Source organism: Corvus kubaryi, unplaced genomic scaffold (assembly GCF_017639235.1).
Source record: "Corvus kubaryi isolate FWS band 111438036 unplaced genomic scaffold, C.kubaryi_AGA036_p1.0 37387, whole genome shotgun sequence".
NCBI classification, from domain to species: Eukaryota; Metazoa; Chordata; class Aves; order Passeriformes; family Corvidae; genus Corvus; species Corvus kubaryi.
In genome coordinates, this window is record NW_024581129.1 from 706,777 (window position 1) to 727,184 (window position 20,408).

General features: G+C 43.8%; 1 protein-coding gene and 1 long non-coding RNA gene across 6 annotated transcripts in view; both read left to right on the plus strand.

The window, feature by feature from the left end:
• LOC121669180 overlaps positions 1-14,625 on the plus strand; it is a 63,278-nt gene extending 48,653 nt beyond the window's left edge. Inside the window, exons 2-3 of one of the 2 annotated variants that reach the window (XR_006017636.1) lie at positions 7,049-7,160; positions 10,620-14,625. This is a non-coding gene — a long non-coding RNA (uncharacterized LOC121669180). Of the gene's footprint in view, positions 1-17; positions 7,161-10,619 lie in introns of those variants that run through there. The other variant, XR_006017635.1, reaches the window with a different exon arrangement.
• Positions 14,626-15,482: 857 nt separating this feature from the next.
• XYLT1 (xylosyltransferase 1) overlaps positions 15,483-20,408 on the plus strand; it is a 171,014-nt gene continuing 166,088 nt past the window's right edge. The window contains exon 1 of one of the 4 annotated variants that reach the window (XM_042037772.1): positions 15,483-15,953. In XM_042037772.1, coding sequence (XP_041893706.1) covers positions 15,732-15,953 — 222 coding nt within the window. In that variant the 5' untranslated portion in view covers positions 15,483-15,731. The remainder of the gene's footprint in view (positions 15,954-20,408) is intronic. The other 3 variants (XM_042037774.1, XM_042037771.1, XM_042037773.1) reach the window with 3 other exon arrangements.

Below are 20,408 nucleotides of genomic sequence, written 5' to 3' on the forward strand. Positions count from 1 at the left end.
GACGAGCCCAGGTGGGCACCGGGGGCCTCGGGTGAGTTTAGACGAGCTCAGGTGGGCACCGGCCGCCCCTCCGGCCCGGCGCACCCGCACCTGCTGTGGCCCGGGGCAGCGCCCTCGCCTTTGCCCAGCCCTCGCCTTTGCCCAGCCCTCGCCTTTGCCCACCCTTCTGGTCCCGGTTAAACACCAGCCGGGAGCGCTGCCCCTCCACAGCACGGCCCCTCCCTGCGCTCCGACCACAGCGTTCTCTCCGTTCGTTCTCTCCTGGTATTCCTAACAGCCGGGAATCGGTATTCAAGAGAGAAGAGTGCTACGTGTTTTAATAATTTTCCAAGAGATTTTCCAAGAGCGGTGCTCTAATGCTGAGCTCAGCTTTCCATGGCAGGTTTTACTGGTTTGAGATGGAAAATAGCTGTTAAAAATGAGAAGGTGGAGAGGGAGGAAAAAGAAAACACCCCAAAGTCTAGCGATGACAGGTTGGAATACAATTAGCTGAGCTTCTCCTGGCTGGAAAGCCCTGAAATACTGAGGGCTGCAGGAGACTCTCGTAATGATATTGCAAGAAGCTTGAAAAATACATTCTGTATTGTCCTTCAGTTTTAAGGGGCAGGATGAAAAAACCAAATTTCATTGGTAGAACACATCAGGGAGTTCCTTATGTAATTCTCCTCTCTCATCATGGTATTTTTATGTATGTTTTCTAACAGAAGCACTTACCTGATTATGCCATGGGCATTCTAAAGTATCGCCGTGTACCTGTGGGGGTGCCTGACACAAATTAGGCCAGAGGATTTCAAAACTTCATTAGGTTACCACTCTTCTTGCCAGCTTATGCAGCTCAGAAATGCTGAACCATGAAGTCCAGCTTTCTAATATCCACAAACATATCCTGGGGCAGAGAGGCTCATTCCAGGTCCATCAGCTGTGAGTCTGGCTTTAATGATTCCCATCAGTTTCCTCTGTCAGAACCTCAATTGAGCAGAGCAAAGAGCCAGTCCATTTTTAACTCCTCCCTCTGATTAACAAAAATAGTAGTGTGTGAAGGTAAAGCTTCTTCCCCTAAATCAGGATTTGCTCCTTGGCTGCTATGTAAAAATAACTCCAGAACAATATCTGGAGACACCAGACCTCTCCTCTTTCAGTTGGAAATGGCTCATTTGCTAAATGAAGGTTGTTCCAAATCTTAGTTTGATGCAAGGCTTGGATTACACAGGCTGCTTTTCAGTGAGATTTACATGAGAAAAGACAACGTTCTCCACCCTCACATACTTTCATTTCTGCTTTTCAGAGCTTTTCTTAGCCTCCTGGAATACGGAGAATTGCTTTTCTCTTCATTGAGGGAAGGCTGGTGACTTTGACAGCTGCTGGGGTATCCGTAGTCTGTCACTCACAACAGCAAGTCACAAGAGCTGAAATTCTGCCTGCATCTCTCAAAATAGGTTAGGTAGTTAGCAGAAACATTAACAGAGCCATTCCTTATACATTATGATTAATTGAGCATGAATTATGAATTATAGTTCACATTTGGTGCTCAGCATGCTGCTTAGGAACACTTGTCACATGTGGTACTCTTCCATTTTCCAGAAAGAATTAAAGGATGTTTATAGAGGAGAAGGAAGTATTTTGATGTTACTGTGGCATAAATTGGAATAGCTTCACTGTTCAGTGATTTTTAGTCTGGATTTCATCCAGGATTACTCAAGGGATAATTTTACCCAATTTTTATTGCATTTCTATCTTCAGATGTTTTGTTGTTTGTGGGTTGTGTGCTCTCTCTCCACTCCCATTTCAAGGGAGTTCCTGATACTCTGGTTTGTGACTTCACCTTTGTTCCTGGTCCAGGTGCTGAAGGGCAGGCCAACAATAGCCTGCCTTTGGGGCAAAAATCAGACTGCAGGCTTTTCGTCCACTTGGGTTTTTTTTTAACAAGGCAGAAAATGTTTTAAAATCAATGTTCTTTCACTACATCATTAACATGATCATGGGGATGAAAGAGCTGTACTGAGCACAGAAGAAATACTAAAAATTTAATACACTGCATTACATGTAAATCCAGACAGGTATTTATTGAAAAAGCAGGAAAACATAACTACATACTGGGACTGAAGAGGTTGTTCTGTTCTGGTGTTATGCTAACATTAGATTTTTCAGTTGAGTTCTAAACAGAACAATTCTGGTTAAACGCCCCAAAATTGTGGTCATTTCACCAAATTCACCCCAGCCTCTGAATCTTCTAATCCCCCCCAGTTTGTCCTTCCAGCACACTTCTCTGTGATACCTCTTTTCTCTCTGCCCCACCTGTGACCTTTGGCTCCCAAGGAAGCTCCTTATTGCATGTAGAATCCTGGCGGCAGAAATGGGATTGTTTGGGCTGGAGAAAAAAGCAGATTTACATCCAGGGACCTTTACTGGGCAGGTCCTGGGGAGGGCTCTCAGACCAACACAAACACCTTGACTGACACAGCAACAGCAGCTTCTACCAGCCTGAAGAGCTCGTCCAGGCCCTTCTTTCACTCTCACAGATTTACACTGCATTGCACATTACAGACGACTTAAATCTTCTTTGGGGTTTCTTCATTTTTGTTGTTATTAAAAGAATCATCAACACTTACAGGTCCACAATGGGATGAAGTGGGGGAAAAACAGTTCTTCAAGTCACTAACTTCTTTTGAAAGTAATGCTGCCCTGTGCTTATTTACACAGATAAATCCATTGTTCTAAATAAACTGGCTACAACTGCGTGTGCAAATGTAAATGGATTTTTGCTTTGGCTTTGAAGGTGTTCATACACAGGTCTTGAAACTTCTTTGTGAGCCTCATGGCTCTCCCATGGGATATTCTCCCATAGGCCAACCACAACATGGGTAATCAATTGTAAAGCACAAATTCTGGCAGTGAAGCATCCATTTTTTAAATAACTGTGAAGATCAAATTGACAAGAGGATGTAGTTTGTCCGTAGGAAACTCCCAAACAGAGAAAGTGATTATGGTTTGGAATTGAGGATTTGTTGAAAAATCTGGGTTTACCCAGTCTTAGAGACCTTATTTTTACAAGCTCTAGTATTTTTGTTTTTGAGAAAGATGTTGCAAAGCAAGATCTCCCTACATGTAATTTATTTAGAGGCAAATATCTGCCAGACGAATAGAGGATGTAGACCAGAAAATGTAGAATCACAGTGAAATCTGAATGAAATGACTCTGTCAGCAATGAATATGGCATGAAGAATATGGCATCCTTCTTATTCAAGGAAGATGTAAGGAAGGGTCATCTGGATGTCATCCACAGAGCCTCCTAGAGACATGCCTTGACAAGCCTAAAAAACTAATGCTGTTTATTATCTAAGGGTCAAGGGTACTATAGCAGAGGAAACAGTACATATTACACCAAACCTGAATATTTTAGCAGTAGTTATGGTTATTGTATACAGAGTACAAATATCCATTAATAGAATTCCTGAATGGGTGGAACTGGATTGCTCTGAAAATTCTCAGTTAGTGTTCCCAGCTCCTACAGACTGCTAACCCATCCCAATTGGTACTCAGTGCCATGGGTTAACTTGTCCTACCTCATTGTTCAATCAATATTTGTTTCTGTAATACTAATTTTAATAGTGTAGCTTTAAGCATATGAACTAATCCGAAATCCTTTATAATTGAAGTAGAACATATCACCAAAAATGGTAATCTTTCCAGAACAACCTTTTTCCTACATTTATAAATTGGGGGGGAAAAAAAGAAAAATCACAGGGACCATTTTTGTAATCTTCTCTCAGCTTGCACAGACATGAATTAGTTATGTCTTGGACCTTTTAAGGGGAATTTTTTTTTTCTAAACCTGCCTTGATTTGACCTTTAAACTAGAGATGATGATGATTATTCCCTGAGAGTCCAGGGTGAGATGTTCTATCGGCGGTTTCGATCCCAGCCCTTCCTTACAGTGCCCAGCTGCGCAGTCAGCCAGCCCGTTTTGCTGACCTCTGCTGTGCTAAACAACCCAGCCTCAGTTTTTTGGTCTGAATCTTAAATCTCTTTTATTTTAACAAACGTTTTCAACCCCTAGAGCTCCTCAGCAGAAACGGTGTTGCTCCTACCCCCGCCCTTTCATTACTGCTTTGGTTTTGACACCTTTCAGTTTGTTAACTCCCCCCACTGTGGATCTGGTGCTGGATTTAGTATTCTGACAATGCCTGAGACAATACAGAGTCTCTATAGCTTATTCTTTAAGTGCTGAGGCACATCAGGATTGTATTTTGGCCACGAGGAAAGAGGAAGATGCCCATGCCCACAGGATTTCTGCAGCTTCTGTGCCTACTGAGTTTGTCTGAGCCTATATTGTATCTCTGCTGCTGGTACATTTTCTTGCAGAGGGAGGATATACTACAGTACTTATCTTCTCCGTGCTTGTGCTGGCTCTCGGGGGAAATTTGGCCTTTTTAGTATGCAGTTCGAACACTGTCTGAAAAGGAGTCATGGTTTGGATAATAATTTTTCAAACAAATTTAATACACTGATTTCCTTGGGATGAAGATAAAGTACTGTTCCATCCCAGATGCACCTAAAGGGCAACTTGTTTGAGTTAAGTTTACTGAAACAGAAGTGACAGAATATAAATTTTTTTCCTTCGTGTCATATCTGAGAATCAAATAAGCAATTACACAAGAGTAAATTGGATTTATTTCAGTATCGGATTTGCAGTTCACTTGTTGGTTTATTTGATTGAGATAAAATAGCCTTTCATTTTACAGTAAACATGCTCAAGTATTACATTTCTTTCTTGGCTCCTTCAAGAGCTTGTAGTTTTTGAGCCTAGAATTGAAAACATTCCTGATATATAACATGTGACTGACTTACTTAACACCAGAAGCCCTCCCTGTAGTAAGGTGATGAACAGTCCTAAATATCTCTTGCTTTGCAATGAGGTGACTTTTAAACTGGTGCCAATTTATTCATGTCAACTTCTTCCATCATTTGCATTTACCAAAACACAAAAATTAAGTGCAAAAATAAGACCTCATACATATGCATTTGCTCAGTCTAAGGCGTCAGCCAAGTGTAAATACAGATCCAAGTTATATGACCCAAAAAGTGTACAATTTTAACTTTTGTTTTAGAAATATGGCATTTGAAGGATCTTCCTAGATTTTTCCAAGTGTTCAGATGCCTTTAAATAATCCAAATTGTCCTACTAAAAGGAAGCAGATTTCAGCAGGCTTCCCCTTTCTGTTTACCAAAGAGCTCTTACTGTAATTTGCTTTGTTACTAATTATGATTTACACAAACGTTGCTGCTCCCTAACACCACCTAAGGCTCCCAGACAGCTCCAAGGATTACTGCAAGGAACTGTACGTGCTCACCTCTCGGCCTCCTGCACAAGGTGTTGGAATTGCTTCCTTCCCCTGCACTCACCCACAATGTATTTTGCAAAATGTGTCAAATCAGACCCCTCCAGTTCCAGTTTCTCAATCTGAATTAATTCCCATGGTGGAGAGGCAAGGATCACGTTGCTTTTGTTTCAGTTCATCTTTTATACAGAATTATTTTGGAACATTCTATTACAAATTACTTCTGTATTAAAAAGCACATTTTTTATCTAGAATTGTAACGCCTCTCTAGGCCAAACAGAATTTCGATGAAATATGTGAAGCTCTTTGCCAAATCCCTGAGCCACTGAGAGTCATTCTATTCTACACAAATCAAATTCGTGCATTTATAGTAAGTGTTAAAGAAAATCCAAACATGACAATTGAGGTTTTACAAGCCTGAAAATTATAGCCCAGCCACGGTAAGTGACGTTCTGACAGCAATGAAACTGAAATTTGGCTGCCAAAAGCTGTATTTAGCTGTTTGCTCTAATGGTTGTGCTCACCATGGATTCTGAAGGACAGGAGCAGTCTCGGCCCTGTAGCTGCAGTGCATGCAACGTGCAGGAGACAGCCAGGGATCTACAGCAAAATAACAACTGCCAGCTAAAGGGATGAGCTCAGACAATTAAAAGCCACATTAGACCCTAAATGAAGGACACAGAGGAGCTGCCCACACAGGCCTCTGCTGGACCTCGCGCTGCCGCTGCCCGCCGGGGTGGGAAATGCAGCACTCGCTTGTTGGGTGCTGCCAGCCTTTCACAAACACTGCACTCACCTCTCCTGTTTCTGCTGGCTACATAGTGCTCTTTGCAAACATGTCTTAAGCCACGATTGGATCTTCCTATTGCAATTGTTTCTGTAGATCCTTTCAATAAAATAATACTATATATTAATACATATGGCTGTGTATATTTTTCTAGCATCCTAACACGTTCATTTGTGTTTCCATGTGGAATTGGCAGGGCTCCTGCCCCTTTGGTTCACCTGCTAGTGTGGGAGGGAAGGGATCCTGAAAATTCATGTTGACCTCAGGGTAAATCAGAAGCACTTAAGCCATTCCAACAGCTTATTCATCTGAACTGTTTTTTTGAGACTTCACGACTTCCCCAAATGATCTTATCAGTGCTTAGAAAGTTTTATTAATGTCTTTCTCAAATCTTTTCCTGTTGTAATTGCACTCAGAACATTTAATTGCTTTTCTCTTGGTGACAGTCTTATGTATCTTTGAAGGCCATAAGCATATCTACTAATATTGTCCCAAGATATATAATATATATTTTCATTTATCTTTTTTTTTCCCTTAAGACACAGCACAGATAGGCTGTGTCATAGAATTTACCATCTCCAGTGTTACCCCATACTGGGTTAAGGACTTGGATAAAGAGTTTGCTCATTGACTTTTAGCAGGGGGTGGTAAAGAGTACAGGGTTTTCTCCTCCACAAGGTTTTTAATCATTCCTGTGACACTTGTGCTCAGTCAAAACTAGTATTTTGCAGCTGAGTCCAGAAAAGGAAGCAAATGGCAATGTGAGACACAGAGCAGCAGAGCCAGAAGTGTTCCTCCTTGTTCAGGGTGCCCACTTTCATTTCTCCATAGTAAGACTAAGCATTTTTTTAGCCCTTTTGCACAATTACTTAGAAACCCGGGGAGGGGTTGCTCTTCTCACTCCTTTCCACTTCCTTTCCAGTCCAGCTGTGTCAGAGGACAAGATCACCATGCTCAAATAGTCTTGACTACTGCTCTGAAGGAGAGCAGTGTGTGAGAGTGCTGCCTAATAGGCTTCTGACAGAGCCAGCTGGGTAAGTTTAAAGTTTATAAATGGATAGTCTGAGCTATGTCAGACAAATTTGCTTGAGGAACTGTAGGAGTGTTCCTGTAAATGTTTTCAGTAGAGTTATCTCCACCAGGGAATGGTGACAAGTACTAGCAAGCCCTGGAGGACACAGGAAAAATAAGTTGGACATGTGATTCAAAAATACTGAAGGCTCAGAGCTTGGCACAATACCATTTTTAGGGGAATGTCCAAAAGCCAAGATACTAAGAATAGGCAGCCGTGTTTTGCAAAGGAAGGGTTCGAAATGTTACACCAGTGTGAAGTTAAGAGCTGGTGCCCCTGGAGCCAGAGACCAGGGCAGGTACGGTACAAGCTGCTGACTGCTCTGGGTCACTTGCATTGCTGTGAGCCAGGAGCCAGCATGGTGAGTTCCAAAGATGTGCTGCTGTAAGAGCAAAATCGGGCATCACTTCCATGTGCTGGGATTTATTTGCTGTTCAGGATTTACAGTCATCTCTGGCAATTGCTTCTTGCAGCCACAAAACCAAGTATATCTTATACTGAAGCACAGCAATAACAAGATTTGAATGTCATTAGGGGCTGCTCCTACACATCTTGTATTAAAGCAGCTAAGTGTTTAACCCATGAATAGAACTCCTATTATCTTTGCTTTTGAAACCTCAGTATAGATCACTTAACCACTCTGCAAGAAATCCCGTGAGAGACCAACAACAGCAGGGAACAAAGTCGGGCAAGAAATAGCAGATTGTATCTGCTAGAGCTTTTTAAATACGTTTTTCACATGAGCGCAGTCAACTTGAATATTATTCCTAATATAGATTAACTTAAGACAGATTTTTGCAGAGTATGAGGCTTTGAGAATTTGGCCAGATAGTTTTTTCACTGAAAGGCTCTGCCAATTATTTACGGCACAAAGGAGAGAATAATGCATGAAATGCATAATATGCCTTCTTCTTCACTACATGGGGCTTAAAAATAAATGATACAGATCCTCTTTGCATTTTTCATCTGCGCTCAGGTAAATCTAAGTCTGAGCTAAGATTCTGTTTCAGTGGAGTTCATCTAGCAGAATGAGTGACCAAATTTGTTGGTTCAGTTTCCAGGAAAGAATGTGGCCATTTGAGAAGTTTCAGTGTTGCACAGGATCAGCTAGAGTCTCATCCACAGTTGTGTAAATCTGGAGGATCAGGAGCAGAACATTCTCCAGGCAAACAAGTTGTCAGATGTGTGTCATACCCACAACTTAATAATAAAATAGGTGGAAAGAACCAGTAATTTCAGCACTGAGCTGTCATGGCAGGAACTGTACTATTCAGAAGGTAGAACTGCAGTCATGTAAGTATCTCCATCTCACAAGGCAGACCTGAATGAAGTAGAAGCAGCAGGACTTGGTATCTACCTCAGTAAGACCGCAGAGCAAACAAGCCTCCACCTCCAGCAGCCCTCACTGGAGAGTCAGCACATCCACAGTGCTTCTATGTGAGATGAATATCAATTTTCAAAACTGATGGAGCCATGATGGTGGGCACCAAACCACGCCTTTACCTTAAAAGTGGTCACAACAGTATGTGCTGTACTGTGGTGTAACCTGGCCATCTCCCTGCACACCTAACCTGTGCAGACAAACCACTGATCCCAAGGGTGTGCCAGTGGGCACTGCGGAGTAGCCTCTGCTCAGGCACGGTCAGCAACACAGCTCTGCAAATTGCAGGGAGCTGGTATGTTTTGTGTGATGTTGTTGATGTGGACAGATAGGTTTACCAACTCTTTTTCCTCCCAGTCCTCAAGTTCATCAAAGCAGAAATCATTACGAAGCCCAAACCATACAGACCAACACTGGGATTAGCTCAGTTGGTTGGAGCATGGGGCTGATAGCATCAAGGTTGTGGCTTGGATCTCTGTATGGGTATGGGCCATTCACTTCAGAGTTGGACTCGATGATCCTTGTGGGTCCCTTCTAGCTCAGAAGATTCTGTGCTTCTGTGAACACCCAGATGTAGAAGAGCACTTCAAGGTACGGTTCTGTCTGCTCCTGCAAAACTGCTCTTAGTTACCTACCCCACGAGGACTCTTCTCTGGCTCCTCAGTCTCCATACAGCTTCAAGAACCTTCCTATTTGTCTTGCCAAGACAGGAACTTGTTCCTGAGAGAAGCATGTTTGCTAGATTCACATGGAATCTCACATCTTTATGGAGGGTTTTCCATTGTGATGGAAGAACCAGGACATAGATAAAGTCAGCACTGTCAAGAATGGGACTAATTCTCAAAGACTGTAAAGGAGGTGTCAGCTTTACCAAAATCTTCCCTGACTTAGTAACAGGTGTTTACAATGTGTTACCACTTCTATGAATTCAAAAGCTGTTAAAATGAGAGATCACACAATGTATGACATAGCCATCTTTGTCATACATGGACTAATGCCTTACTCTGCCAAAAACTGTTTCTTTTAAGGCAAATATCTTGTACGAAAACTTCCTTTTTTTGTAGCATTCAAATTACAGCCAAACAGGTTTTTGCACCAGCTTTTGCTAGTGACTTTCTAAATACAGAAAGATTAACGATTGTTATCAAGTTTGTTTGCTTAAATTTGTATGGTTGTCTTTGCTCTGTAATATCCTACATAGCCCATGGTGTTGGCAGACCAATGTCAGAGGGAAGCTGAGGCACTCCTTTGCCAACTCAGCTGTTAGGAACTGCAGCAGGAAATCAGGCTACCTGGTCAGCTCCCCTCTCCCAGGAGAAAATGGCACAAATGCACTTCCCCCACTCCCTGCCCTGGGAAACTTTGTCCGAGGGTTTGGAGGCTTTATGCAGAAGCTCAGGAAAGTGTCACTGTCACACACTGGCAAATAGTCCCAGCTCCACCTGGCATGCTGTGCTCTGTGGGACAGCCCAGCGTGGACAAGGGACACGAGTGCAACAGTGGGAGCAAATGATCTGTGGAGGCTGCCAATACTGGGTTTGGCATACCATCATAAACAATGTTTCCTGACAGAAAAGCTTGTATTAAATCATCTACCACAGAATGGCTTTGTTTATGAAGAACAGCCATTTCTGATGCTATTTCATCAGATATGTTTTCAGAGCAAGCTTTCATATAGATGAACTTGTATCATATCAGAAGCTTAAAAATAAAACTTTGTCTTTAAAATATTGTATTTCCAGTGTTAGGCAAAATGAAAGACTACTGAAATCTTTAAAAAGCTGTTACTGTTCCTGCAGCAAGTGATAGCGATATCTCAGTAGAAGTTTAGACACATAGAACATGTTGTAGGTGACTACTGGGATAAATATCTACAAATACTTTGCACTGGTATGTCATCATAGTAAATATAGTCTAAAAACTATTGGGTGTTCTGAAAAACTGGCTAATCATGTAAACACAACCTACAGTGCCACTCTTTTCTCCTTCTCTTCTCCTTTGATGACCCTTTTTTGTGTAACACTTGTCTTTTTCCATCAGGTGGACAGACAGAAAAAGAAGCAAAACCTAGAATGAAAGCCCAAGCCAAAGAAACCTTCTGCATCTAAACAAAGCCCTATTTGCAACAGGCAGTGGCTGGTTCTAATTTAGATAATCCAAAGTAGGTCACCTGCAGGAGTCTTCCAGACTTTCCAACTTAGTAACTCAGATGGATAATAAAACAATTTTTAGTTAACGAGAGACCATCAGAAAAAAAGAACTGCAGGAAGCTGTGAACTGCAGTATCTCCTTACTGAAGACAGAATGACACATGGCAAGAACAGATGGGTAATGCTTCTGTGATTATCCTCGACCACTGGCTGAAAGAAAAAGCTGTCACAACACGGAGGGCTGTATACAGAGCACATATCCCCTCATTGATAGTAAAAGGTTTTATATGCTAAGAGATTATAAAGAAAAAGGGATGCTTTAATGTGATGGTGAAGGGAATAATTCTTCCATTTTCCTTTACATCCTGAAGTGGAGCATATGCCAAGGTCCTGAACTAAAATTATCTCTCAGAAGGAAGGTGTAATATGCATTTCACATACATATTACATATTGCATACAAGCTGAACATAGAACCTGCTTTTATTGTCTTTGGATCCTGACACGGTATGTTCAGTTGATAATTTATAGACACTGTCACCGGAATGAAACGTTGGTGTCAAAAATTTGGCTTTTGCATATTCATTGACACCAGAGTTTGCATTTGTGCATTTGTGAAGTATGAAGTGGCAAAATGAAACCAGAGTGGATTAAGAAACGTTTGCTGGGATCTCATGTTTTACAAAACCACCAGAACGAAAGGCATTTCTTGCATGCAGTGGTCACATCTCCATTGACTTTAGTTCTGCCCCCGCACATAAGAGAGAACCTGAATTTTATAACCCACTTGGAGAGTAGCCTGATGTAAAATGAGTACCTGGCAAAGAATCTTGGTTTTGTTTATGAAAAGTAAAAAATGGAAGGGTGAAAATCCATGGTACATTATACCCAAGTGGTGAAGAACACACATGTAAACCATAAAAATGATTGAATTGCAGAACATGAAGTTAATGGTGGTTCTGTGGTTCCAAAAAAATCAAAATACACTTCCTCTACCTTTTAAGTCTAGCAATATACCAGTGTTTAAAAACAAAAAGCAATGTTTTGGGAACTTGTTGCAGAGCAGACAGTGACCTGTAGTCTGAGATCGTGACATTTTCAAGGAGTAATTCCCTACCCTGTTTTGCTCTTTCAGATTTGATGCTCAGACCAGTAAGACTGCCAGACTCCCAGGGAAAAGGTCTATGTCCTCCATATGCACTGAAACGATTAGGAGTGGTGTGTTGTTCTGGCTAGTGATGGAAGGAAAAGAAAAGAAAGAATTTGTCACTTCAGGGAAGGAGCCCAAACTTCAGAAGACATTGCTACTGCTGCTGCAGATTACTCATTGAACACTGCTCATGGCCTATTTCCAATCTTTTCTATTCCTAAGGCACATTCCTTAGGTGCTATGATTTTTTTGATTTCATAGGAATATACACAAATTCGCTATTTGTTCTGTATTCTTCACAGATTTTCTTTTAAGACTATATTAGAGATACCCATTCTTAGGCAAATCAGTTCATTCACCTTTTTCCCCTTCAACCTGATAACATACATCCGAAATCTAAATTTTGATGTGATAAGGACATGACTGTTTTTAAGAAAAATGCAAATCTTCACTCTGAAATAACTTAGTCTTCCACTGATTACAGAATGTGCTTCTAAACCGCCTATGAGTCAGGCTGTGAGTTGGAGTTCAGATAAGCCTGCAGTGTTTGTTCACCAGATGGACCATAAGCTCTGCAAAGCAGAGCAAAGGATATTGCTTATTAACACTGCTCTCAACTCCACTTATTTCTTTGTGCAAAGTCTGGTTACTTGATGCAATTTTAGACTGTATTTACACTGTTAGGAGGAGGAAACAATTTTTTTGGTAACAGGATAGGTAAATCTAGCAAAGTAGATCAGACTAAAATGGAACTGAGTATGGTTCTTTTTTTACATCATTTTAAGTAGGCAAGATTGATACCCTCCATCTCTCAAACGCACCCACACTGAATTTACATACCTGTGCAGTAGCAAAAAATATTTAAATCAATTATCTCTTGGGATTTTAGAGCAAATTAGCCAAGTCACAGTTGTTACCCTTGCTTAAAACACCATCTCTTTGACAGTTATGTGCAACCAACATAATACTTATGTAAGAATCAAATCTGTTTTTTCTCTTATATACTTTGTGCTAGATACTAATTCTCACCTAACATGGGCAACATGGGGAATTTTCAGTGGTAACTCTCTTAAGTGTCCTCTGTGTAACCTGATTAAATATCTTCTGATGCAACACAGCTCAATCAAGCTGCCATTATTCATAAATGTTATAATAAGAAAATTAATTTAATGGTTTTAACTTCTATGCAATTTCTGATTTAGTTTGTTCTTTGGATTGGTACAGTTCACTTCTTCAGTTTCTGTGATTTTTTTTTTCATATTCTCAAGATGCTCAGCCTTGCCCTTTTTACTTTTTTGTTTGAATCACACAAGAAAAAAAAAGACATTATTAGCTAAATTCCTTCTGTCTGGCTGTTTTCTTTAGCACAGAAGAAGGATGTTTTGAGCAGTTAGTGGTCATTGGTTATATTGCAATTTTAAAAGTGAATGCCATACCTACTGCACTGTCCTTTCCAGATTTTACATCTCTAAATATGGGGAAAGGAGGAGGTTGAAGGAGAAGAAGTCTGCTCCTCTGTCTGCTCTGCTTTTTCTGTCAGTGCAGAAGTGTCTCATGCTGGGGCTCCCACCCATACACAGGGCTGACTTTACACTGAAGGCTCAGATCTTTATGGCCTATAAATTATTGTGGTTTGGATACGAATCTTCTCTCCAGAAGGGCTTTCAGTGTGAGACTGAGCATGCACTGCTGTTCCTCACTGCCCTATCAGTCACAGTAATTATATTACAGAGATTAGCAACATCCAGAGACATTTTCCAGCATAAAAATTTCCCCATAAAATCTGGAGGAAATTTTCCAATAGGTCATAAAAATTTTAAGAACCATGGATCACAAGTTCATCACAATTACTGCTGTGCTCCTTTTATAGAAAGCAGTGTTGTCCTGTGCTGAAGTATTGCCTGCCTTGGATGTTGCTGTTAGGGCTTGTAGCCATTTTAGGGTATCCATGGGAATGTGTCTCCCATTTCCCAGTGAGGTGTGCAGGATCGGAATCAGGTCCTGAGGCTCTTCAGAGCTCTTGGTCATTTGGCCTGTTCAGAGTCTGTTTCTTTTCTGGCACCATGAGCACTTCCTGCCATCTACAAGCCCAAGGGAAGGCCACAGGGAGCAACCACTTGCTAAGACCACAACTTCCTTTTGAAGAGAAAAGCATTTAATCCCAAGTGGAAGATGCTTTTATCTTGTATTTGTCAGCAAATTTGCTTGACTGTGTTTATAATGCCCAATTATCTGAGAGTTTGGAATACAAAATTATCCATCATCTTCCTGAGCTGTGCAGAGTCTGTCAGAATATTCAGGAACACTTTGAGTCTTTTTCATTTCTTTGTTCTAACAGCTCACTTCACTGTATTGTGGGACCAGCAAATCTGATGCATGTGCAACTGGTGTGGAAGCCTGACACTGTCAAAATTTGTTATGACAGGCTCTCTGCCATCACCCCAGCTGGCAAAAATGGGACACGGCTCCAGTGCATGAACAGGAGGTCAGCCAGACGATGCTCTGCTGTCACACACAGAGGAGCCTTTCCGGGCTGACTTTCCTGGAAGTTACTAAGGATGTGTTCTGACCTCTCTTACAGACACACCTCGCAGTGAATATGCAGAGTGTGGCACTCTTTGAAACTGACACTTTATACTTCATCTGCTTGTGAAATGTTGCAACGAAGGATAGCTCCTGTGAAATTTCATTTCTAGCCTCATTGGATCATGAGGAAATTCCTTTAATAAAGGCTGCTTTGGAATCTTACTACTTGTTTCATTTTCTTCAGATAAGAAACTAAAGCGCTTCCAGTGGAAACAAAATCTCCCTGGTCTGTGTAAATCCAACCTGGCTGTCATTTAAAAAAGCAACTGTTCTTACCAGGAGATAGTATTTTTTACCTTTGGATTTGGTTTTTAAAGTGGAATTAGGCTTAGAAAAAGAGGCACTGTGCAGGCAGATTAAAAAAAAAAAACCTGCCTACTTCAGTCCTGTCATCAGATAATGAGATCTTTCAGATTAGAAAGCCAATACCAGTATGGGAGAAAAAGGCAACTGAACTCGTCCGTTATATTCACTTTTTGAGACACTGGGCATCTAGCTACAGTCGCCTTGTGCCTGGTCCCTGCAAACCTGTGCAGGTGTTACACCTTGCTCTCGATCTCATTCCGCTGAAGAGAAATGCTGCCGGGGACCCTTTTGCTTCAGGAAAAAAACGCCCATCATCTCAGCCTCGGGGAATTCGGGCCCTTTTCGCCCGTGCCCGGTCCGCACGCGGGGGCCGCCGCCCGCCAGGTGCGGCCCGGCCCGGCCCGGCCCGGCCCGGCCGTGAGGCCGCGTTCCCTCAGAAGATGGCAGTCGCCGCCCGCCCGCCGCCGCCGCCCCCTCCCCTCCCCTCTGTTCCCCTCCCCTCCTTTTCCCTGCCCTCCGTTCCTCTCCTCTCCTCTCCTCTCCCCTCCCCTCCTCTCCTCTCCCCTCCCCGCTGCCTCTGCCCGCCCGCGGGAGCCGCCGCCCGCCCCGCTGCGGCCCCTTCCCCTCGCGCAGGGCCGGGGCTCGCCCGCCCGCCGCCGGCAGCAGCCCCCGCTCCTCCTCCGCCTCCAGCCCACCCTCCTCCTCCTCCTCCTCCTCCTTCCTCTTCCTCCGCCAACCCCACCCTGGCCCCGGGCTGGCCGGGCCGCGGGCTGCCGCGCCGCCAGGGCTCCCCGCCGGCTTCTCCCATCCCCACGCGCCGCGAACACCTCCTCCTCCTTCCCCCCCTCCCTCCTTCCCCACCTCCGCCCTCCTCCTGCTGACGTCTGGCTCTGCCCGGCTGAAAACTCGGTGCCGCGGCGGATGCGGCGGCTCTCGGCAGCGCGGCGGCGGCAGCAGCGAAGATGGTGGCGGCTCCGTGCGCCCGGCGGCTGGCGCGGCGCTCCCGCTCGGCGCTGGTGGCGGCGCTCACCGTGCTGCTCCTGCAGACCCTCCTCGTCTGGAATTTCACCTCCCTCGACGCCGGCGAGGAGCAGCGCGGCGGCCGCGAGAAGCGAGACCGCGGCGGAGAGCAGCGGGGGCAGGCGCAGCGCCGCGGACCCGCCGCCCCGCACGGCAAGGCGATGGTAGGCGGGGGAGCGGCAGCGGCGGCGTCTCACGGCGTCTGGCGGTGCCTCGCTCGTGCCGGGACTGCGGCGCGGGGAAGTTGGGGCGAGCGAGGCGCGGTCGCCCCGGGGCTCGCGTTCCCCGCGTGGGCGCCTCCCGCAGGTGCCGCGCTGCGGGGCCGGTCCTGCCCCGGTCCGGCGGGAGCGCCCGCGGTGCGCAGCCAGAAAAGGCATCCGCGGGATCCCCTCGCTTCCCCGAGAGAGGCGTCTCTCGTCCCATTCCCGGCGCTGCCTGCCGCGGGATCCCCTGGCATCCCAGCATCCCCGAACTTGGCGGGAGAGCCGCCTGCCCCACACTGTCCTAGGGGTTTGTTTTAGTGCTGCTTGGCTTTTTTTCACCCTGAAAAGCGCACAGGCGCTATTCTTTACTGCACAGCTCTGACAGGCCCAGGAGGTGACGGGCAGTGAAATGTAATGCAATCATTTTATTAACCGCTGACAACTCAGGAACACTGAAACTGTGCCCACACAGGATGAGGACCTTGTCTCTTACCACGTTCTTTTGCAAACTCCCCAGTTTTTATTCAAATTACTCGGGCCTGAAACCACAAGGGATTGCAAATCTGGCTCTATTGCCAGTACAATTTTCTATTTTTGAATTTTCTATTTTTGAATTTTCTGTTTTTGAATTTTCTATTAGGCATGTGAAAAAGCAAATTAATAGTGTTCTTGCAAACCTCAGATGTATAGCACCAGTATTCTTCAGCTCAAGAGAAGCTTCCTTTGGTTTTTACTTTATTCTTTCAGCAGTAGGCTTATGTTAAGTAAGTGATGCCTCTCAAAGTGCATGCTTAGTTTTGTCAGTTTCTGTATTTTTGTTTACGTCCTTGAGAGAGAAGGCAAGAACTTGGGGCTCAGAGGTGACTTACCCCTGTAAATTACAGTGAGTGGTTTGGCCTCGAAAGGCTGCAAAGAGCTGAGCTCCCAGCATACAAGTACTCCGTCACTAACGTTTGGGACAGCTTGTAGTACGTACCCACCCACTGTGTACAAATCCTGCTCTACTTTCTAGATGTGAAAATTAAAATTCTAGTTTACTGAATTCAGATTTTGTCTGTACACATAATCTTGTCTTGGTATTTGCTGTGTTCATAAATGTAGCTATTTAGGCTCCACTATTTTTCCTCCAGCACCTTGCCCTCTGCCTCTTTTCCTGTCCATCTAGTCTTTTGTTCTTTCATCTCTCAGTCTTCTCCAGCTTTTTTCCTTGATCTCTCTGCTGTGGGTTATCGAGGCTGGCGGACGCTGGTACCTGGGCAGGCAGGGGGCCGGGAGAGGGCAGGCTGCACCTGGAGCTTCAGCCCTGCTTCCCAGCTCCCCAGACTTTCTAGGAAATGATCCTCTTCTGTGGGCTCTGGGCTGTGTTGGAACAGGTACTCTTAGCAGTTGTCCTGGCCGTGTATCCAGTTTGCACCCGATGTGCAGGAACGAGTGCTGAGTTCGGGGTCGGGAGCTCATTGTTTCCATGCTGGCCACACGCAGACACAGAATATGAGTATTTTGGTGCTGGCAGTTATGAATCATGCCTTTTGCATACAGTTTTGATCAAAGACCTAAAGATGGAGCACTGGGGTTCTGAATAGAAGACATGCTTTAAAACACATGCTGAGTGCACCAATTTTCCCCTCGTTATCTAAATGATTGGTATGGATCACACTGGGCTGTGCCACAATGCCTGACTTTGATATCAGAAAAAAAAGGCAACAATGCTCAAGGCAAGTGGCAGAGTACTTAACGAAGTGCTTTGTCAAGAGGTGATTGGGCAATGCTTCTTCAAGATGACTTTGTGGTACTTGTGGCTTCGCTTAACCTGCACACTGGGAAGTGGCCACCATCCTTAAAATTACTTTGTCAGAATACAAAACCTCACACTTAAGTATCCATCTATTGATGGCAATGTGTGCTTGTTGGAACAGTGATAGGGAAATTGGCTTTGTGCAGCCTTCTGCCTTAAAAACTTGGCACCTGTCTTAAATTGGTAGGTAAAGTTACCAGTCTTAATTTCAGTCTCCGTTCACAAGGAAAATCTCTGATAAATGGAATTGTATATAATCTATATGAAAGAAGATTTTTTTCCTGTTGCTTTGTTTCCACATTACAATGCAATTTATGTAATAGCCAAGCAAAGTTAGCATCCTTCTCAGTCCAAGTTTCCCATAGTTTGTGTATGTCAAATTGTTTTGCAACTGTTAGAGAAGCTGGCTGGTGTGAATACAGTAGTTCCATTATATCCACATGGCTTGGGTTAAGTGCATCTGAGGGGCCCCCCAAGGATTTTTCAAAAGTTTCTCAGTCTTGCATTTTAACCAAAAAATAGTATTAATTTCAATGTGTCTTTGGTCTGTGAATGGGATGGCGTGTTTTAATACGTTTTGAGGAGTATATTTTTGAAAGGTTGCTAAATGTTTTTCTGGGATGTAATACTTGATCATGTTTTTTTCACTTTTTTTCACTTGTCCTGCTAACTACCCTTCTAAGAGCCTTTATACTAAATAGTTGTGCAAACCAGATTTTGGACACTTGGCAGAAGACAGTGCTTTTCAAAGGTATGTCTGAAAGTTGCCATATGAGGCTACAGTGCTTTTATTTGTCTTGGTTTTAATTTGTCTCAGCCCTGTGTACAACACTGAAGTGGGGGTGCCTCTTTTACTTTACTGAGTTGGACATAACTGGTGTGAGGATTTGGTAATTTGTGTCTGTGGAAGAGAAACACAGTCCTTTGAACCAGGTGTTTGAAAGATATTTAGATTTTTATTAAATGTGATCAGATACATGTAATAAGCACTATCATTTGGTAGATAAAATAACATTGTACCATAGTAAAAGGGTTGCCACTGTACCTGTGCATAATTGAACGGGAATTGCCAACTTGGCAGGAAGAAACAATTTTGAATTGAGCAATTTTGCAACTGAAACCACTTACTGTGCTAGCTCCCCTGACCAGTCACATCTGGAGCTTTCATTAGTCATAAGCAGTTTCCTGCAGTTGTTCCATATTTAATTAAACCAGCTTATAGATACTTCTAAAGAAATATCAACTGTGTCATTAGCAGTGATTTCAGTGGGTACTTGCAACTGTTCTTGCAGCTGCACCCTTTGCACGAGCTTTATTCATGCAGCCTAACTCAAGTGTCAAAAGCACAGAAGAATTAAGCTCCCTTCTGAGAATGGGTTGATTTTTATGCAAGGGTCTTTATCTTTGGAAAGCATGCTACAGCTTTTTGTGCAAATACTGCAAGCATACTGCTCAGTCTCGGGCTTCCTTACTGCAGCCTGCTAGCGGTGCTGGAAGGGGCTTGTGGATGATGTGTGTTGGGAGCTCAGAGGGAGGAAAATGGGATGCAAATCCCTGCTTTGGGGCTGCTGAGGATGAGAGGGATGTGACAGCAAAGCATGTGCTGCTGTGGTGTTGCACTGACAGGCAGATGTGTGTCGCAGGGGTGTGCTTGTGCTGCCCAGCTGCAGCCCTGCCGTGGAATTGGGTGTTGAAGGCCCTGACTGTGGGTACGTGCTGCTCCTTTGTGCCTCCTGCTAGCCTTGGGTTTTCACTGCTGCCTGTTTTGCCATAAAGCAGAAATGCCAGTGCCTGTTACTGTGTCAGTTCGGTGAAATACAGCTCTTGCCTGCTGGTGTGGGATCAAAGAGTTTCTTCAGTCTGAAATTTTGTGTGTTCTTTTAAAGAAATGGTATGTTTCTTTCAGCATGAAGCTGCCAGAGGAACCAAATATATCGACACCTCAAAATGTTGAGAACTGTAGAATGAAAAGAAAGTCTGCTTGGGGTCAGTGAGCAGTTTTAATTCCAAGCAAAAGTTAAGCTAGGGAGGGCAGTCCTGAGGATCACCAGTGCTGCTCCTTAATTTCATATCTGTAGGGGGAAATGTGGTATTTCATCTTCTCCTGGCAATGTGGAGAGCGAGGCTGGGGCCTCCATGGGTTGATCAGCTGAATGTACTCGAGCCCAGTTTTTCTTGCTTGTTCCTTCCTTGTCACCTCCTGGTGATGCGCACTGAGCTCCGCCAGGTTAAAGGTGCAAAAAGTAATTACAATGTGTGCCTAAACTCTGTAATCCCTGTTGGTTACTGAAGCTAGGAAAGGCATCCAGGGGCTGCTCTGCTCCACGCTAAGGATTATAAAAACTGTGGTCAGTTGTTGTAACTAAAAGCAAAGAAGCAGCAACTCTAAAGCTGGAAAACACCAGGGGAATCATACAGCAAAGAAAACCCAGGAGGCTTTACTCCACTTCCTCTAAGGTTCATCCATCAGTTATTTCCCCCAGCATTGTCCAAATGCTTCCCCAAACTAAAACCAGTGCAGAATTCACCTTGTGTATAATATAAAAGCTTGGGATTCTTTAAGGTTTGGAAACGAGAGTTTTCTTTTGAAGTGCATTTGCCCCTGGAATGTTTAGATTCTG